At 44.9% G+C, this 20839-nt stretch overlaps 1 protein-coding gene across 5 annotated transcripts; it reads right to left on the bottom strand.

The window, feature by feature from the left end:
• Positions 1 to 2964: 2964 nt before the first annotated feature.
• Positions 2965 to 17284, bottom strand: Nudt7 (nudix hydrolase 7). 5 transcript variants are annotated; one of them, NM_001305427.1, is made up of 5 exons: positions 17159 to 17235; positions 14253 to 14406; positions 8505 to 8554; positions 7279 to 7437; positions 2965 to 3624 (listed from the first exon to the last, which is right to left on the bottom strand). In NM_001305427.1, the coding sequence occupies exons 3-5, from the start codon at positions 8541 to 8543 to the stop codon at positions 3262 to 3264; spliced, it is 561 nt and encodes a 186-aa protein (NP_001292356.1). In that variant the 5' UTR covers positions 8544 to 8554; positions 14253 to 14406; positions 17159 to 17235; the 3' UTR covers positions 2965 to 3261. The 5 variants fall into 5 exon arrangements, with proteins under 5 accessions (NP_001292356.1, XP_087451016.1, XP_087451017.1 ...); XM_087594890.1 differs by lacking the exon at positions 8505 to 8554 and having other exon boundaries at positions 7339 to 7437; positions 17159 to 17284; XM_087594891.1 differs by lacking the exon at positions 8505 to 8554 and having other exon boundaries at positions 14330 to 14406; positions 17159 to 17250.
• Between the last annotated feature and the right edge of the window lie 3555 nt (positions 17285 to 20839).

Here is a 20839-nt window from a genome sequence, read left to right as displayed (position 1 = left end):
GCCCAGGTCGTCCTGGTGATGAGGTCCTCAGCAGTGTGTGCACCTGCTATTATTATCCTTGAGGCTAATCCGGTCAGTAGCACACTACAGTGTTAGTAGACTCCCTGAGAGCCACACCGTGCCAATAATACAGTAATATGAGAGGGGGAGGGGATAGGGGGAGGGGCAGGAGGATAGGGGGAGAGGCAGGGGGAGGGGAAGGGGAGGGGGAAGGGAGAGAGGGAGGAGAGGGAAAGAAAGTGGGAAAGGGAGAGAGTGGGAGAGGGAGAGAGAGTGGGAGAGGGAAAGAGAGGCAGGGAGGGAGGGAGGGAGGGAGGGAGGAAGGGAGAGAGAGAGAGAGAGAGAGAGAGAGAGAGAGAGAGAGAGAGAAATTGAGTATCTGGAGTTCAGAAGCCAGTCTTGGGCATCATTTCTTAGGTGCCAGCCAGCTCGTCTTTGTGTACATATGGGCATGGCATGATGGGGTACATTTACATGCACACATTACACATGATTGCACATGGAAAGCCAGGTACTGACCTCCAGGCGTCCTTCTCAATCACTTCTGTTTTATTTCTGGTGGTCGCTCACAGAAGCTGAAGGTCATCATTTCAACTAGATTGCCTAGCAAGCAAGTCCCTGACATCCATCCCCCTTCTCTACCCCGAGCAGTGAGTTTACAGACTTGTACTGCCTTCTCCAGGTTTTCCATGGGTTCTGGGGATCTGAACTTTGATGTTTATTGCTTGGGCAACAAACAACTATCTTAACAAAACGCAACCATCTTCTCGTGCTTGGGCAGCAAACCTGTTACTAGCTGAACTGTCTCTTATATTCTGAGGCAAGGTCTTTCTTCCAGTGGCCTGGAGTTTACCCATTTAGTTTTGCTGGCCAACTGAGGCCAGTGAGCCTTCTGAGGCTCTGCCACTTTTACCTCCCTAGCTCTACGATTACATACAAGTGTCCAGCTTTTTAAACAAACAAACAAACAAACAAACAACCCACTCATGATTTCTAAGAATAGAACTTTGCCCACAAAACTCTCTCCTGCCCCCCAAACTTCTCTTGATTTGATCTAGATTTGATGTTTATATTAGAGCCCTGAGCATAGCTATAATAAAATATTGATAAAGGACAGGAACCATCATGCTGCTATTAATAAATACTCACTCTCTAACTTGGGTGCCTTTAAGTTGTCGAGTTCGGCTGCCCCAATGCCTTCCAGAAAGCAGGCAAGGCCCGTGTAGTTCACATCAACAGTGTGAAGGGAGGCTTTCTGCACTGCCAGAGAGGTCAGCCATCTAACCAGCAATTACACTGCTGTCAGATTGTAAATACACATTTGCAAATGCCTCTGTAATTGTTCAGAAATGGCTCAGGCTTGCTCATGCAGGGCTAGTTACAGAATGTTAATGGGGATGCTCACCCAACATCTGCTTTCCTGGTTGGATCCAGATTTGCACCATTTAAACATTTATGAGCATAAAATAGTGGACTGGGTACTTGCCTCTGCCAACTTTGAGAGGGAAAAAGAAAACAACCAAAACTTAGTAGCAATGGACACTTCTCTGGCAGATTGACAGGTTGAGGAAGGGCATCAGGTTTCAGTTATAGTTATGAAAATCTAATAATACAACGCAGTAGGATGTGAAATTAGCATCGTAGAGTTGTGGTTTATACGGCTGCACTTACCAGCCTCTCTGACCTTGGCAGTTAATATCCTAATTAAACAAAGATATCCCTGCTGGGAATGAGGCCTGGTCTGTGGCGATGGCCACTGAGGAGACAGGAGACCTGAAAGCATGGTTTGGAATGCTTGTCTCTCTGATTTGAGATTTGTGCATGAAATTGGTGCTTTATTTGACGTCAGCACACTGGAAGGTGGCTGGTTGTATTTGGAGGCACGTGGGCCTCTCTTGTTCATCTGTTTCTGTTGCTTGGGAAGTCATGCTCCCTCCCACACACATCACAGAGTTTTCACACAGAGTCAGAGCTGGGACGTCAATTTTGCTTTCAATCCCTTGAGCTTGGATGAATACTCATTTTGTCATTCTCAAGTATCATAGTATATAAGATAAATACATTTAGTATATACATAAATGTACATGTATTTAGGGTTGTAGCAGTATTGCAGTGAAAAGGCCCAAAATTACAATGCAAAAAGATGAGAGAATTTTACCACTGTCATCCATCACTGACCCCTGTGAAGGGCTGCTTTGCTTCAAAGTCTCTCAGAGAGCCAGGCACTGACCATTCTTTGCTTTCTGCCATTCCCTTAGGGAATTTCTTCCCCTACCTGGTCACGGTTGGGTTATAGACATATCTACACTGAATCTCATGAAAGACAGAAAGTGGGGCTCCAGGGGAGCTGCCTTTCACTCTTAAATCGAATGTAACTGGCAAAGTCATCTTTCTCCCTGATCACATTACTTCAAACTGAATGCCAGGGGTCCACTTCATGGCAAAAGATTCTGGGAAGACTGCTGACCCAGCTTAGCCCCTACTGTCATGGAATGGGGGGAGGGTAGTGTGTGTGTGTGTGTGTGTGTGTGTGTGCGTGTGTGTATGTGTGTGTGTATGTGTGTGTATGTCTGTGTGTCTGTGTGTGGACATATGTGCACATGTGTGTGGAGGTCAGTCTTATATACCATTCCTCTGGTACTACCAACCTTTATTCAAACAGAGGCTCTCATTAGCCTGAAGCTTGCCAAGTAGGGTAGACTGCCTGGACAGAAAGCCTCAGCGATGCCTGGTTCTCTGTCCCTAATGCTAGGATTGCAAATGTACACCACCACACCTGGGTCATTGTTCATGGGTGCTCAAACTCAGATCCGTATGCTTGTGAGACAGGCACTATGTTGGTGGAACTATCTCCCTAGTCCCAAGAGGGAAGGTTTGAATGGTTAGCCAGAAGTTTTTGCCAGATGAAACGATGGATTAAGAATATATTTCAAATACTTTAAAATAAGATGAGTGTTGCAAGCCTTATATTTGACAAATATTTATTAAGTGCCTACTATGTGACAGACACCCATAAAACAACTAAAAATAGCGACATTTTAATGGGTAAAATTAGACTACCCTGCTCGTGCTTTTTTTTCCAGTTCTGAAAGACTTATAGTGTTCAAGGTGAAAAATTGGCTACTGGAAACCAGGTAAGGCCCTCACAATCACGGTGTACGAAATATATTCACACCTGTCAGATACCACTCGCTAATGCTGCTGTTCTGAGCATAAGCTCATGCAAAAACCTCGTGTATGTTCTTTTGGGTTTCGGTGACTTCACAATTTGCTGGAAGAACATCTATGAAGAAAGGTCTTCTCACAAGATGGTATCAGGTCATGGAGATCAAATTCGGTCTCGAAGGAAGGACTTTTTTCAAAAATAATTAAGGCAGCCAGCACAGCCAATTTTGAGGTCATTCCCTTGATGAGGTACTTCGAGCCAGTCTCAGGGTCTGTGTATTCAAAGCAATGCAAAACAAAATGGTAGCCAGAATGTGTGAAGTGACTCTGGTAGTAGACTTGGGGACAGAGGAAATAGTCCAAAGGCACGAGGAACACATCCTTCACTTCATCAGCATTAGGCTGGGCCTGGAAGTCGGGGTCTAGAAATCCCACTACGGGCGTTACCAGGTCATTGTTCTGAAAGCGGACACCAAAGTTCATAAATTACAAAGTATAATGATACAATTTCAAAGATTAAACTCAGGTCAGTTCCGGGAGAGGGAAGACCAAAGCTATGCTATATGGTATATGGTGGGCGGGGGTAGTGATCCAGACACAAATATGTCCCCTCTGGGAGAAAGATCCTCCACCTGTGTTGGCATCTAAGAAGACTCTGAAGGTGTGTGTGTGTGTGTGTGTGTGTGTGTGTGTGTGTGTGTGTGTACACATGCAAACGGTGGTATGATTGTAATGACTATGAAATGGTGTTATTTAGACCATGACCCCCTTGACTTAGGAATCACATTTGTGTGAGTATGTCTACTTTATAAATCCCACCATGCAAGTAAAGATACAGGAGCAAAGCAGAAGCACTATCTAAAAACAACTCCGAACTCCACAGTGGCTACTTCTCACTGACGGACACTTAGGTTAAACTCTGATGGAAGTCATACATCGGAATGATGTCACATACCCTTTCCTCTTGCTGTGGACAGGGGAAGGATGTCACATCAACAGAAAACGGCACGATATTACTTAGGGCATACTTCTATTTAGAGAAAATAGATACAGAATTGCTTACAAACTACATTTTGATAATATACATATTTGTGCTATGAAGATTTATTTAGGAAGTACAAATGCTTACAAATGGCCCAGAATTTCTACTGAATGGAGGGTCTTCACCTCTACTGGAAAGTCTGAAAGAGGCAAGGACTGAACACAGGTATGGTCGTCTCTAGTTTGAAGTTCCCGGCTCATTAAAAATGTACTAGGGATATCCAGAGGCAGGTACACTGTGAGATGGGCATCTAGAGAAAGGTTAAACAGGCCTATGGGAACCTCTCATAGGGGGATACAGCCAAAGAGTCTAAGAATGGAAACAGGTCATACTATTAACTACACCCAGGGTAAATGACAACCTTCAGATAGAGAGGAGGCAAGAGGGACATAGATCTTAAATGGCCTTAGGGCAGTAAATCTGAGGTCATGGGTCACCAAGACCCTCTGCCTTGCTGACTCTTGCATAAAGGCACACTCTCAGAGGTAATGGGGTTTCTTAGAGCAGATACTGAGCCAAAGTCTTAGATACAAGCAATTTCTTATCAAAATGCTGCCAGGGGAAACTGGTGAGAGGCTAAGGAGGGTGTTTTGGAGAATACTCTGGCTAGAGACAAGGAGTCCCTTGATCAGCCTCAGCCACTGGTGGAGGACGGCTTTGCAGAGCACCAATCCAGGGACTTCTGACCCTCTGTGTGTGATGTCCTTCAAGGTATCTCTACCTACCCAATGGTGCATTCTTAGCAGAGAGCTGCTGGCTACCAGAAACACAGAGAGGGTTGGAAGGATGGATGAAGAGGTCTCAAAAGAACTCCAACAGGTCATGTCAGAATGAGCTGTTTTATTACGGTGACCAAAGCAATGGGGAAAACTAACCATGGGATCAGTACCTCCAAATCTAGGAGTTGAACTATATCTTCCTTCTATGTTCTAGTTACATTTCTACTGCTGTGACAACACTCTCTCCAAAAGTCATGCTGAGCAGAAAGAGTTATTTGTCTCACAACTCGATCATAGTCCATCACTGAGGGAAGTCAAGATAAGAACTCAAAGGAGGGCCTGCTTGCTATTCCACACAGCATTACCTCTGAGCAAGGAATTCAGTTCACAGCCAAAGAAATAAGTCAAGAACTGATGATGCTGTCTGCTGGCTCTCGGGCTGGTTATGCTTAGGTAGCTTTCTTAGAGCCTAGGATCACCTGCCTAGGGGATGGTGCTGCCCATAGTGGGCTGAGTACTCCTGCATCCATTAACTACAAAGGCATGTCCTACCCTGACACATACATACATACACACACACACACACACACACACACACACACACACACACAGAGAGAGAGAGAGAGAGAGAGAGAGAGAGAGAGAGAGAGAGAGAGAGAGAGAGAGGCGCCAATCTGATCTGATCTAGATAATTCCATTGAGACTCTCTACCCAGGTGATTCTAGGTTGTGGCAATTTGACATTAAAAACTAACCATCATATCCTGTAAGTTGCTTAGCTCAGGTAATTGTTAAGAGCAATAGAAAGCTGACTGAGACATCTGTGAACTCCCTTATTCTGTCCACCCATGTATAATTCAGTAGCTCTCTGGGATAGTGGAAATGAAGCTACTCTGATTTGAGGAACTTTTACCAGTATTAGCTTAATCAGTCAATAAAGGTCTAAAGCTCAACTCCCCAAAATAAGTTGGGAAATTTGCAGAAAATTGAAAATCACCCCATGAGAAAATGTGACTGAAGAGGAAGAAGCTGCCATATTTCCCTCTCACTAATGCTCTCTTCTCTCTGCCCGTGTCTCCCTATCTCTGTCTCCCTGTCTCTGTGTATCTGTCAACTGGATATAATCCGAAATGTAGGATGGGGCCAAGGGCAGAAGGGAAGACAATAGGAAAAGTAATAAAGAAGGAGTGGGTTTAGATCACAGTAATGTTCTAACCTTGTTTCTTAGTACCCCAATGTATCCCAGCGGTGTCAGGCATTATGGGAGATCCTGGGTGTCATGCATGACATGAAAACAGATGGCTTCTAATCTGTCATTGTTTTAGACACACAACTATAGTGATAAAAATGATGCTGATATACGAGTTAAAATTGGCAAGTGACCCCTAAAGTCCAGCAGTGCAACAGCCAATGGCTATCCCAGCTCTAGGCTTCCCCATGCTGCTTGGTTTATAGGAAACAGAAGTCCTTAGCTGCACGGGAGTGCAGGGCAAACAGCGGAGGTTTCTAGGCAGCTTGTCAAATACTCTTGTTCTTCTCCCAGACTCTTAAAACCTAGTCTAACCAAGAGGGGCCCGGGGGCTGGAGAGCTGGTTCAGCGGTGAAGAGCACTTGCTGGTCCCATAGAGGGCCAGAGTTTGGGTTCTGAGCATCCTTCTCAGGTGGCTCCCAACCATCTACAACTCCATTTCTAGTGGATTTGACACTCTTTTGGTCTCTGTGGGATTCTGGATGCCTAGTCACCGGTGCTACTACATATACATAAATAAAAGTGAAGTCTTTTTTTAAAAACTTCCTTAATCATGAGGTATTAGAACTGAAGGACATCCAGTATATCTTAAAACTGCCATGATAACATCAAGTGTGAGAGATCCTTACAGATCCAACGACCACAGCAACCTGACAGTCAATGCAGGGGGTGGTATGTAAGGTGAGGCCTCCAGTCCTGCGATAAGAAGACTCTTTATCCCAAGGTATGCGCCAAAAATGAGTGACATTAAACAGAAAGCACTGAGCCCCTCCAAGGGGATGCCATTTAGTGCGCTGCATGATAATGCATTATTTCCAACTGGGTTCTTAAAAATCGATGTGTCCTGGAGAAAAGTACACACCAACAGAACATCAGCGGAGCAGTTCTGCATACACCCAGAGTTCCACAGCACCAGTCTGAAAAGCACTGGGGTTAGCTCCGCTCTTTCTTCTTGGATGCGTGAGAAGGTCTACAGAGCTCACAAGGGGCAGAGTCCACACAGGGACCCAGTTCTCCTGGCTCTGCACCCAGTGCTCTTGGGAGTTGTGTTTGAATGAATGTGGAAGCCCCTCAGAGCCCAGGAGGGCCCACTCGTATCCTTACATTAATAAAATATGGCACCAGGTGAGAGACCACCTCCACTTGGTGGGGATGCAGCCCCACCTCCTCCTGGGCTTCACGGAGAGCAGTCGCTGTGTCATCTGCATCCACTGGGTCCCTCTTTCCTCCAGGGAAGCAGACTTCTCCAGGTGCCCTTCTCAGCTGGGGGATTGAAAGAACGAAGTTACAAAGCAAGAATTCAGTTTTGGAGCATTTAGTCATCTAACAAATATCAGCTCAGCATCTACAGAGTCCAAGATATGTTTCTCCTTGAGTCCTTAAGACAAAACAAAACACCAAACCACCAGGACTGGTGAGAAGGACTCAGCAGGTAGGACACACATGAGTTTGAATCCCAATCCAACATGGTTGAAGGAGAAAAGTGTGATGCTTGAAAGTTCTGGTCTGACCTCGCATGAATGCCATGGTACACGCACATTCACACTCAGTGCATATATATGCGCATGCAAGCACACTCACAAAACTTACTTTATTAATTATTTTGAACACCAATAACTTTATTAGAAAGGTTGGACAATATCTGTTTAGAAAAATCCCCCATCATGAGATTATAAAAACATTTTTACTCAATATTAATATTAATTGAAGTTGCTCCTTATTCATTCATGTCGTGTGTGCGATACTTTTTATATTTTACCACGTATCCCTTTTTAATATATCTAGTACATATAGGTCATGAGACTATCCCTGATGCAAATGATAATTTAATTATATGAATAATGTGTATACTTGAGGAAAAAGTATTACTGCATAGAAAGCACACCTCAACATGCAGGTTTGTTTTGTGTGACAAACTCACAAGTCCATAAAAGTTTTGCTAACTTCAACTCATTGATATGTTTTAAGTGTTATTTATTCAAGATATTATATTGATATAAAGTATATAGAGCATAATTCTCTTATATCCTCTGCCCCCATTTCTCTTCCTACCTATTAGCATTTCCTTAGTCTCCCTAAGCAGTTTTCCTTTTCATCATATAAATGTACACACACACACACACACACACACACACACACACACACAAATCCGTGCGTGCGCACGCCACGTGAAGAACTACAAGAAAATGAAAACAGTACATGGTTAAGTCTAGTTTGCACTCATTTTTCTCCCAAATGGTATGCTTTCTTAAAAATATTATTTCTTCTAATTTTCTCTTGATATATATATATATATATGTATATATATATATATATATGTATATATATACCTTACATTTTTCCTGATCCATTCCTTCTCCGATAGCCATCCAGGTTGATTCTGTAATTAAGGTACTGTGACTCGTGCTGCCAGGAATATTGATGTGGAAAAATCTCTGCCATTCATTAGTTTGAAATACTTTCATTAAAAAGAGTGGAACATCTGGGTCATATGGAACACCATTACACATGGCTTAATTTTTTTTTTAAACCTCCAATACTGACAACCATAGCGCCTAGACTAATTTATGTTCCTACCAACCACGTACAAAGCTTCTTTTCCTCTCCCAACCCTACCCCCTTGAACTGTTAGAAGAAAATGTCAATGAAAATATTTCAAAAAATGAGGTTGTGATTGAGGAGGACATCCAATGTTGACCGCTGGCTTACACACACACACACACACACACACACACACACACACACACACACACAGAGAGAGAGAGAGAGAGAGATCTTGCAGTAATAACCTTGCAGACTTCTCTCATGCCTGATTTTCCTCTACATGCCTGTAAAAGACAACATAAGCAGACTGACACCAATGAGAGCTGTAAAAGCTAAAGGAAACAATAGTATAAAGATGGCATTATCAACAGATTATTTCGTTAAATCCTTTATGGGTGATTACCATACTCAGGGCATGTATTGCATAATTCTATAAGCTGCTATGTTTGGGGAGAAAGATTGAGATGGGTTGTCAGACAGCCCAGTCTAGCCTCAAATTTGCTATGTGGTCAAGAACGACCTGGATCTTTGACCTTCCAGATTCATTTCCTAAGGGCAGAGATCGGATTGCACCACCGTGCCCTGTTTTAGGCAGCGCTGGGGATGAGACATAATGGTGTGCTTGTTGTTGTAATAATGATGTGCAACCATACCTAATACCTAGTTTCAGAACACTTTCCTATTCCAAGAGGACACCCATTAAGCTTTTTTTTCCCTACTGCCCAGTCTCTGATATCTGTCCAGATGAATCCAGTTTGTTTCACAGGAATGAAACCACATGGCATGTGACCTCATGTGTCTCAGCATCTCCTTTGTGACATTTTCCAATGCTGTATCATTGATCAGTGCTTCAGTTCTCTATGACTGAATGGTATTCCTTTGTTTGTATGGATCACAAATTATCTTTGTCACCACACAATCTATTTATTAAGAGTTTCTAGGGCCAGGGGGATGGCTCAGCTGGTAGAAGGGTTTGCTGTGCAAGCCCAATGACCTGAATTGGATCCCTAGAATCCACGTAAAAAGCCGGATCTGACAGCATGCGTCTTTAGTTCCAGAACCCTTAACATGCAGAGGCAGGAGAAATGTCTGGAAGTCTGAACTTTCCTCTATTCATCAGTAATTCTTCTATAGAATGTGAGCCTGCCTAGCATAAGCCCAAAGAGTGGTGTTTGGGATCCCATGGCTGGGAACGTAAGAGATAAAGTCATGAGAGAACCTGTCCAAGGACAAGGTAGAAGGAGAGAAGTGACTCTCGAAAGTTACCATCTAGCTCCCTTACAGCAGGCCATGGCACATGCATGTCCATACTCGTACATGCACATATTGGATGGATGGATGGATGGATGGATGGATGGATGGATGGATGGATAGAAAGACAGATAGATAAATGACAGAAAGCAAGATAGATAGAAGAAAGATAGATACAAAGAAATATAGATAATAGAAAGATACAAAGAAAGATAGATAAAAGATAGAAAGATAGAAGAAAGAAAGAAAGTTACAAAGAATGATAGATAAAAGAAAGAAAGACAGACAGACAGACAGATAAGCAAGCGTTTGGTAAAACCCAGTATGGCCGAGGATGCATCATGATTGGTACCATATATTTCGCCATCTCCATTTATTTTTGCTGACTCACATGAAGAATGGGAAGTTCTCTTTTCTTGTGTCTGTACCCACATCCCTGAATCCAGGCCTTTCTGGTTTTAGGACCGTGTGTAGCACCCCAGTCATTTCTTCCTCTCTCATCTCTGAGAGGGGCAGCCCTCACCCCTCTCTTCCCAGCTGGCCTAGTCCAGTTTCTCTTACACCCTCACCTATCCATGTCATTGTCCTCTCCAGCCATCTGCTGCGAGATCCTGACACAGCAGGGCTCTCGGGCCAGCTTCTTGCCAACTGTGTGCAAAGATCATGGCAGCGTTCACCTCTTAGAACCACAGGGTGGTTACATGAGCTGAGGCTGCCATGAGTGGAGTTGTGACTAGCTCCCAGGCAGGATGATGTAATGAGGTCCCCTTAAAGTCAGCTCTTGATGGCCAGAGTTCAACCGAGATGTCTTGTTGGCATTTTTAGCAACTAGGGTGACAGAGCTGTGTAAAGAAAGCTAGAAGCCTGCTTCGGTCTGAATAGCTGAATGTTGAAACCCTCAGTTACAAGGCAATACCATTCAGAGTTGGAGCTCTTGGGAAAACAGCTTGAACAAAGCCCTACCAAGGAGTGAAAGCATTTCTAAAGGAAGGGCACAGAAACCTATTGCTCCTTTCACACCATGAGCACACAGGGAAAACCATCATATGTGAAGTAGAAAGAGAAGGCAGCACTGGGTGCTCTATCTGCCGATGCCTTAATACTGAATTTCCCAGCCTCCACAAGCACAGGAAACCTTTGCTGTTCATAAGCCATCCAGTACAAGGTATTTTGTTACAGTCCTGTGAGAGGGCTAAGGCTGTTACGAGCTTTATTTAGTTTTCTACAGTTGATTACTCTGCGTTAGCAAGCTTGTTTCTTTTACCCATTCATTCATTTTTATTTGGTGGTGCTGAGGGTTGAGCCCAGGCTTTGTGCATACTGGGGAAGTGTTCTGCCATTGCACTCTACCCCCAGCCCTAGGCAACTCATTTGAAAACCTGAAACATTCGCAGTTTGTCCCTGCTATAAACGAAGAGTTCTACAAGATCTGCTTCGGCAGGCATGGCCTCACGCATCCTCTCATCAATGACAGACACGGGAGTAGGGAGAGGAAGGTGGGACCATTTTCTGTCATCTGCAGCATGTCTTACAGAAGACATAAGAACACAATTCCTGTTACATCACCTCTAAAACGTGATTTATTGTTTGTGCATTCAACACTAACAGTAGCTGGTGACAGGGGCATCCTCAAGGACTTCTTGGGCTTGATTGGAATGCAGACCTGATTTAAAATGTGTTTTGAAAGCTCTTCAAAGAGACCCAGAACATGCCAATTCAAGTGACCTTCCACCTCAACTCCAATTAATAGGGAACGAGGACCTTTTGGATTCCCGAGAACTCTCTACTCTTCGAAAACATTCTCCTGCGTTGAAGCAAGCACATTAAAAAAAAACCCAACCCAATTCTTCACAGGTTGTTGGGACCAGAAAGGGCTCTATTGACACTTGGGAGCTCATAATCTTTTCCCTCTGTACATAGTATAAGCTGCATGGATGTCTGTTGGGTGTATATGTGTGTTTGTGTGGGTCCCCATGTTTACATGTGCATGTAGAGGCCAACAGTCATCTTTGGGTACTATTCCTTAGCTGACATCTACAATGAGTTCTTTTGTTTGGTTTTTATTGATTTTATAAGGTTATACTAAAATTAAATCACCTCTTCCTTCCCTTTCTTGTTTCCCCAAACCCTGTCATATACACTTTTCCTTGCTCTCTTTCAAATTCATGTCTTTTAAAATTTTTTCCTATTGTTACTTTGTGTATATATGTTATCCTAGCCTACTTGATAAGCCCGGGGTCAGCAAGAGACTGTCTCAAAAAACAACGTAGCTTCTGACATGACTAAGAACTCTTCCCAACATGATGGCCTAAACTTGAGTTGACCAGGGATGGCACCAAGAGATAAGCCAAAGAGGAGTGGGCAAAGCCCAAGAGGCCTCAACTCTACACAGAGAGCTGCAGACAACTAAGGAGTAGTGGGAAGAGGGGAAATAGTCCTCCCCAGAGAAGAACACATCAGTTGGTTACCCAAAATCAAATGGTCAGCTGTCCAAACATGTATGAGTAACATAATATGGACTAAGGAGGTTGTATTCAGGAATACACACACACACACACACACACACACACACACACACACACACACACACACACACACACAGAGCAGGGGCAGCGGGTGTTCATAAGTACTTCATCTGTGCTTAGGAGCAGGAGCAGGGCTGAGACCAGGTCCCCATTTCTCCAGTTCCGGCTGAGTGTCCTTCCCCTCTGAGAAGCTGGATTTTGATCACTACGTGGACTTGTACATCACTTACTTGTCCTACAGTAGAAAGGATCACCACAGTTCTCTTGAAATGAGGTATTTGAGGGATAGAGAGACAGCTCAGCAGTTAATAGCACTGGCAGCCTGGGTTCAATTCCCAGCACCCACATGGCGGCTTATACCTGCCTGTAACTCCAGTCCCAGGGCTTCTGACACCCTCACACAGATGTGCAAGCAGGCAAAACACCAATGCCCATAAAATAAGAGTAAATTATATTTAAAAAGTATGAATCAGGGCATTTATTTACACACATTCTTTATTTACATATATATGCTGTCAGTGAGACATTTTTTTAAAAAATTATTCCACTTGAAAGGCCATGCTATTTTGTGGTCTATTTATTTCTATCTTGGGATAACCTTGAAATGGCCATTTCTCCAATTCTCTCTGGTAAATATTTCCAACAGTAAGGAAGGGTAACTACACGGGAGAGACAGGAACATATGGCCTGGTACGACTGTAGATTGAGAGGGTTCATAACTTCAGCCCTGCATTCAACATGGGCAGCTGGCTTCAGGGGTAGGCCGCTAACCACATGTTCTAGTGTACCTGAGGTGGATTAGTCTAACAGACTCATTGTTGACGGGGTAATTTTCCACCCCCATTCTGCCAGGATTACTGACACTGTCTGGAGACATGACGTCATCACACGGATGTGCCTGTGTGTACTGTTGTCATGGCAGAGGTCAAGGCGACCCTAAATATCCCACAGTGCCCGAGAAGGCTCCTCAATACAGAGTGGGTTGGACCCAAAGGCTGTTTAAGCACCGACATTAAGAAACCCTCGTCTAAAAGTGTTTTCTAATTTTATAAGAGAAATCTCTTTTTTCTTCTTTCTGAAACCTCGTCCACAAATGCTGTGTTGGGTTGAGGAGGAGGTTCAATGAGTAAACATGTCTGAGTGTCCACGTTTGTATCTCCATTTTATGAGGTTGACACGGCTGTGCATATCTGAACCTCGACTTCTCTGGTGGGGTGGAGAGAGATTGTGGCACATACGAGCCATGCCTACGCTAAAACCACAGGCTTCAAGTTCAGTGAGAGGCTCTGTTTCAAGGTAACGAGGCAGACAGTAACAGAGGAGGCCACTCGTTGTCTTCTCCTGGTCTCTATGATCATGTACACACACACACACGCACGCAGGCACGCACGCAGGCATGCAGGCGCACACGCGCACACATGCACATTAAAAAGTAAACACCAAAACTTAAGTCAGCACTTGTGAAGCAGAGATAGGCAGTTGGTCATAAGTTCAAGGCCAGCTTAAGCTACAGAGCAAACAAACCTGTGTCTTAAAATCACCAAAAAAAAAAACAAAAAAAAAAAAAAAAAAAAAAAAAAAAAAAAAAAAAAAAAAAAAAAAAAAACCACCAAACACAACCCCATTTCATCCTGTGCTTCCCTTCACCACCCTGATTTCAAAAGTTCATTGGATCAAGGCGGCCTTGAATGAGGACGAAGTAACAGAAGGGTATGTTTTAAAAAGCCCAAGATGTCACAAGAGCTTCTTGTCACCTACCTTGTCTGAGCGGACCGTGAACAGCAAGTACAGCTTTTCTCCTCTGGCCAGCAATGGCAGAAGAACAGAATACTTACTAGGGGACAAGTGGGAATATCTGGTCCCAACATCAAACTTTTTCAAGCGAGCCTTGGCATCGTCAATCAGATTGTTTCTAAGAGGAGGACAAAACAAAACCTTGAGTAAGCAGAACTGTGGCACCAAGCACCTAGCCCTGCCAATCTCAATCTCTCTCTCTCTCTCTCTCTCTCTCTCTCTCTCTCTCTCTCTCTCTCTCTCTCTCTCTGTGTGTGTGTGTGTGTGTGTGTGTGTGTGTGTGTGTGTGTAGCTTGGATTTCATTTCTGAGTCTCATTATAGTTTTCCAACAACCTGGCAGAAATCTCACTACTTAAATGGCATGTGTTAGCAAGACTGACAGAGGCAAAATAAAACAACAAAAAAACCCCCACCAAGTCCATGTTGCATACATGAGTTGGCTTTGAAAGTCACACTAAATGTAAAATTGCAGTGTAAGCCTGGTTATGCAGGTAATGCCTGCATGTGAGAGGCAAAGGTGGGAGAACCTGCAGGGAAAGGTTATCCTCAGTAACCCGGTGAGTTCAGGGCCAGCCTAGGACACATGGCACGTTACCTCAAAAAAACAAACCAAACCAAACAGCAAGTACATATGGTAAAACATTCCCCCGATAACCCGACACTTGAACTTTGATATCTGTCAGTAAACTGGATCTCACTGTAGTCCCAGCTATTTGGGAGGCTGAGGCAGGAGGATGACAAGTCAAGGCATCCTTGGTTTATAGAGTAAGTGCAAGGTCAGTCTTGAACTCTAGAATGAAAAAATATATATATATATAATGTGGGGCTTGGGATGTGGCTCGGTTTAGAGCATTTGCTGAGCAAGTGAGGCCCTGGCTCTGTTCCTAGTCCTTTAGGGGAAGAATTATAATTGCTACAGGCAGACAGGACAGGTGGACCAAAAACTCTCTATGAGGCTTGCCTGGTCCTTCGGCTGCCATGTTCACCAACCCAGATACCCTGTAAAAGTAATTCTCAAGCACACAGCCACAGGATCTGCTACAAGGCTGTTCCCAACAGACCTTGGGACTTATCCCCAAAACCCGACTCAGTCACTTTGAGGTGAGGCCTGAGGATGAGCGTTTTATTCAACTTCCAAAGTAGCAAAACTCCTGGCAGCTCAAGAGACTGTACTTAGAGAACCATTACTGATTCACAGCCACCAATGGTTCCGTTTTCATGTAGCTCTGCCTGAGTCCCTCGGACAAGCTTTGTGCTTTATGCTGCTGGTCTGCACGGTGTGTTGGATGGTGACCTTGTTCAGGAGGACTCAGAGCTTGGGAATGTGACTTTACTCAGAAATAGGATCTTCATAGTTGTAAGCAGTTAAAGCTCTCGAGGTAGTGTTACCCTGAATTTAGGGAGAACTCCCAATCCAAAGACAGGTGTCTTTGAAGGAAGAGGCTATACACACACACACACTCACACACACAAAGAGGGGGGCAGAGACAGAGAGAGACACATAGAGACCCCCTCCCACACACAAAGACACAGAGACACACAGAGAGAGACACCCACACATACACACACACACACACACACACACACTCACACACACACAGAAAGAGACAGACAGACAGACAGACAGACAGACAGACAGACGGGGATCCAAGAGCTGCTGCTGCTGCTATAAGCCAGAAGTCACCAGAAGCTGGAAAGGGCAAAGGACCATGCCCAGAGACTTCTGATTTTCTTCCTGCCCACACCTTAATTGTGGATTTCAGACCGGATTATGGGGCCTTCAGACCCAAGAGAGGCCAATTGCTATTCCTTAAGTCAGACAGTTCGTAGGACTTGGTCACAGTGGCTGTAGAAAGTGTACGTTAGTTTTCATTATTCTGTAGTATGACTGTGCAAAAGCAGGCGTTTAGGTCAGCCAGAATTCCTTTCTTCTCAAAAAATACGGACGGAGCCAGGTATGGTAGCTCACACCTTAATTCCCTAGTGCGTGGGAGGTTGAGGTCGGAGGACTACCAAAAGTTTGAGATCAGCCTGGGCTACACATGGAAACAAATACTGACATCATCTCAAGGAGCCTGGAAGTCCACATCTGCCACGTCCTTGAAGGAAGCCGTGAAGATAAAATGGCCAGTTCATGCACAAGGTAGCCCTCAGCTGTGAGTGTTAATCACTAACTAGGGTCTCCTTGACAAGCCTTTGGTAACGGGGGTTTGCTTATTCTCGCTGCCCTGCCCCCTCCATGTGATAGAGCTGGCTGTAAACCAATCAACTGTCCTGGAAAGGGTCCGTGACAGCTGGCATATAATACAGTCAATGCTCACAGGCCTCTGTCCAGAAAAAAACAATTATCCAGACAAGCAGGAAGAAGTCTTAAACAGCCCAGAGGCAGCAGGGAAACAAAAATCTAGAAACAGTTTTAGGACTATATCATCAAAATAGGAGTAACAGCTCTGAGCCGGGCTGGCTCACTCTGTGTTGAGTTTTCAGGGTAGTCTGTAGTCTATGTGAGCCCAGGCTGGGAGCAGTGCCTTGAGCAAGAACCTCGATCATGCGAGGAAGACGCCACCCAGAAACTTGAACTCTGATGGGGTTCTGAGGTTCCGCTGTGGGGGTTACTGAAGAGTGACTCGGATTGGCAAAAGGGAAACGCTGTGACCTTGGGGGATGAGGACACGCCTGCGTCTGTGTGAATCTTATTAGGGGAAACCCCAACTCTGTCTCCAGGAGCAGAGGACCAAAGTTCCAGCTGGAAAGGACCCCTGATGAACCTGAACTGCAGGGTGGATATGCAGGGCGTCAGACTCAGGCCTGTGCAGTGATCGGAGCCCGGCTAGGTCAGGCTCCAATGTCTGGAGCCGGAGAACTTTACCTGACAGACTCCTGGAGTCCACAAGGTCGCGGCATCGGCCCTGCTGTACCTTTCCTACAAGCGGCTGGAGACTTCGGGAAGCAACGAGTTCTGACGCGCACGCGCATTGTAGCCCCAGCCGGGAGTGAGGGCGGGGACTCTGCGGGAGGAGAGGCTGAGGGCGGGGCGCTTCATAGACTCCCGAGAAGGGGCGGGGCATCTAGGTGGAGCTTGTTCTGGGCTGAGTTAGGTCGGAAGTGGTGCTGACCCGGTTTAAAGTGTTTAATACACTAAAATAGTTTGCTCTCTAGTTGCGTGGGCTTCTTCAAAACCATGGAGCATGTGAGAAAATTTGCCATGAGTAATTGTCAAAAGTACTTAATTAAAAAAAAATATTGCACTTGCTGGGTGTGGTGGCACAAGTCTTTAATCACAGCACTTGGGAAGCAGTGGCAGGAGGATCACTGTGAGTTCCAGGGCAGCCTGGTCTACAAAGCAAGTACCAGAAAAGCCAGGAGTGTTACACAGAGAAACACTCATGACTTGAAGAAAAACAACAAAACAAAACAAAATTACATTTTACTTACGTGTGTGGTGTGTGTGTGTGTGTGTGTGTGTGTGTGTGTGTGTCACAGCATGCAACTTTCAGGAGTCAGTTCTCTCCTTCCACCCTGTGAGTTCCAAGGATGGAACTCAGGTAGGTAAGCTCAGAGGCTGGGAAAGGAAAGGGGGGCTGCATGGAGAATTGGGGGCTTGGAAAACCAGGCCGAGCTCCTCACTCCTGGCCAAAAGACGGTGTCTAACATATGGTCCCGCCACCCCCCACCTGTCCCAATGTCTCCAGTGTCCTACTGCTACGTGGACCGCCCAGAGGCACACCTACTGAGTCCCAGGAGGGTGGCAGGTCCCAGTGTAGCTAGATGCTGCTGTCTGACACCTGCACCTGCTTTCAGGGATGAGCTGCCTAACAATGGGAGAGCCGAGTACGCTCAGGGGGCACGGGAAGTATGCCATCACCTCACCCGGAGCTGGATAGAGAGTGTGCAAGGATACTGGTAGGACCAGAGAATGGAGGGCAGGGGAGCAGGGCAGGCTTCCCCAAAGACTGGCAGTGTCTGACACAAACTTAACATGTTTACAGTTTATCTATTCTTCCATAATGTCACACATGAGTGCAATGTATCTAGTCTTGTATACACGAGTACAATGTATCTATTGTAAATGATTACACTAATATCCACCTCCCATACACCTCCTCTTTTTCCTCCCAGAACCCCCAACCAGTGAATCTGACTCCCAAATTCATGTCTTCTCCTTCCTTTTATTTCTCTTTTCTTCTCTTAAAACCCAAAGAAGTTGAATGTAAAATTAATTAAGTAATATATAAGAATGAGTCAAAAGCTGAATTACATTCATCTTTACATCAGTATAGTAAAAAATACAATTTGTTGTATATTATTTTTTAATGGGGGAATAATTCCATTAAAATCAAGAGTACTTAGGACTCAGGAGAATCCCATTATGGCTAAGGGAACAGTGTACCACAGGTCCCAAGATTTTAAGTTGATTTTTATTTATGTATATAGGTATAAGTCTTTTTTGCATGCTTGCTAGAATTACAGGCCCGGTGTGCCTTCTGGGAACTGAACTCGGGTCCTCTGAAAGAATAGATTGTGCCTTAACTGCTGAGCCAACTCTCCATTCCCAAGACTTCCAAAAGGCAGTAATCCTGGCTGGGCATGATGGCACTCACCTTTAACCTCGCACTTGGAAGGCAGAGGCAGGCGGATCTCTGTGAGTTCGAGGCCAGCCTGGTCAACAGAGGTCTAGGACAGCTGGGATGTTATACAGAGAAACTCTGTTTTGTTTTGTTTTTAATCACTAACCCAGCATCCTGTGGTTTATCTAGTTATCTGAGCAGTAAAATACCAGGAGAAGCTGGGGAGGGTCCAAACCAAGAACACCGTGACATCTTAATAATACTGATGGTCACCCTCCATATACCTCAGTGTCAATCCTCAGAGCAGGGTGCTGGGGAGATGGCTCCATGGTTGAGACTCTTGCTTGTAGGAATCCTCAAAAACCATATAAATGCCAGGTAGGCATATTGGTCTACCTGTAATTCCAGTCTGGGAGAGTAAAGACAAGGTATTCCAAGACCACTAGCAAAATGAGCCGTTATCAGTTAGCTCTGGGTTTGATTGAGCTACCTTTGCTCAATGAATAGGGTAGAAGATGTTTGAGGCTGATTCTCAGCATAAGCCTCAGGGCACCAAATGCACCTGCACATATGTACTCACACTGACACACGTAATCATACACACACCACACACTCATGTGTGCATGTGTGCACATGTGAAAGTGAAAAAAAATTTCTCAGAGAGACAGTGAATAGGGTTACTTTTTACAATAATGGTATTGCCATCCTCTCTCTCCTCTCTCTCTCTCTCTCTCTCTCTCTCTCTCTCTCTCTCTCTCAATTAGAAAATAAAAACATCAAGGTCATAGGGCTCTGGTTTGAGGCTACCTCATTCTGACCTCTGAGCCCGTGTATTTCAACACACCCAAAGGAAACAAATGGCCTGTGAATTAGGTGTGTCCGACTATGCAGGAGAAATAATGACTCCTCAGGCAATGTCCACTGCATATCTGCTTGTGAGAAGTATAGTCCATGGCTGAGACACGGAGCCTTGACCTTCAGGCCTCTCAGTCTCGAGGAATAATTGCAAACGCAACCTACATCTCTAGTCATTTACTATGTGAACAGGAAGGGGCGGTGACCAGGGTTCAGAGAGTTGAATTAAAGGCTGAGAATTCCATCTGAGAAGTCTCTTTTCTTCAGACTTTTTTTTTGGTGGACTCTGCCCTTAAAGGTGTTCAAGCTGAGACTTAAAGGTTTTAAGTGTCTTTACACCAACACATGATAAATTATTTCTCTGCCATCAAAATGAGCCAGTTCAAGCTAGGTTAGAATATATAAAGGTGGGTTTACTGGGAAGCAGATCTTGGATGGGTTTACTGGTCCCAAGGATCGAGGCCAGGGAAGTCATCTTTGGGGTGGGGGGAGACAGAGGGGAGTGTGTGTGAAAGAGAGAAGGGGGGAGGGAGGGAGGGAGAGAGGGAAGAGGGGAAGAGGGAGAAGGAGAAGGAGAGGGAGAAGGAGAGAGAGAGAGAGAGAGAGAGAGAGAGAGAGAGAGAGAGAGAGAGAGAGTAGCATCCACACACAGAGAGACAGAAAACATAGAGGAGGGGGGAGAGAAAAGAGAAGTGGGGAGAGATCAAAATGTCTGCATTATATAGGCAAGAGTCTCTGGGGGAGGGGAAGCCCAGAGCCTGGACTAGAAAGTTCACGACAGTGGATGGGATATGTCCTGTTACAGGTAGGGACTGAGGAGAATCTCAGGCCAGGTCTGCCTTTGTAGGTAAAATATGCACCTCAGCTGTTTGTCCTGGGTTACAATCCCAATGCCACACAGCAAGTAAATGGTAGAGCCACATATTAACCTCATCCCATCTGGACTAAGGCATCTAAGGAGATAAAGACAACACTGTAGGCTGAGGGGACAGCAGAAGCCAGCTTGGCTATGGAGTCTTGTTTAGAGGGCCTCACTGTGCAGTAAGCCTGCGGGGGTGAGGTGGGGGAAGCATTCTGTAGATGTAGACACTGCTGGAAGTGCAGGGAATGCCCTTGCCTGTCACAGA

This window comes from Rattus norvegicus, chromosome 19, assembly GCF_021556685.1.
Source record: "Rattus norvegicus strain SHRSP/BbbUtx chromosome 19, alternate assembly SHRSP_T2T, whole genome shotgun sequence".
Classification (NCBI taxonomy): Eukaryota; Metazoa; Chordata; class Mammalia; order Rodentia; family Muridae; genus Rattus; species Rattus norvegicus.
The sequence above is the reverse complement of the archived record's forward strand: the minus strand, read 5'-3'. Positions and strand labels throughout refer to the sequence as shown.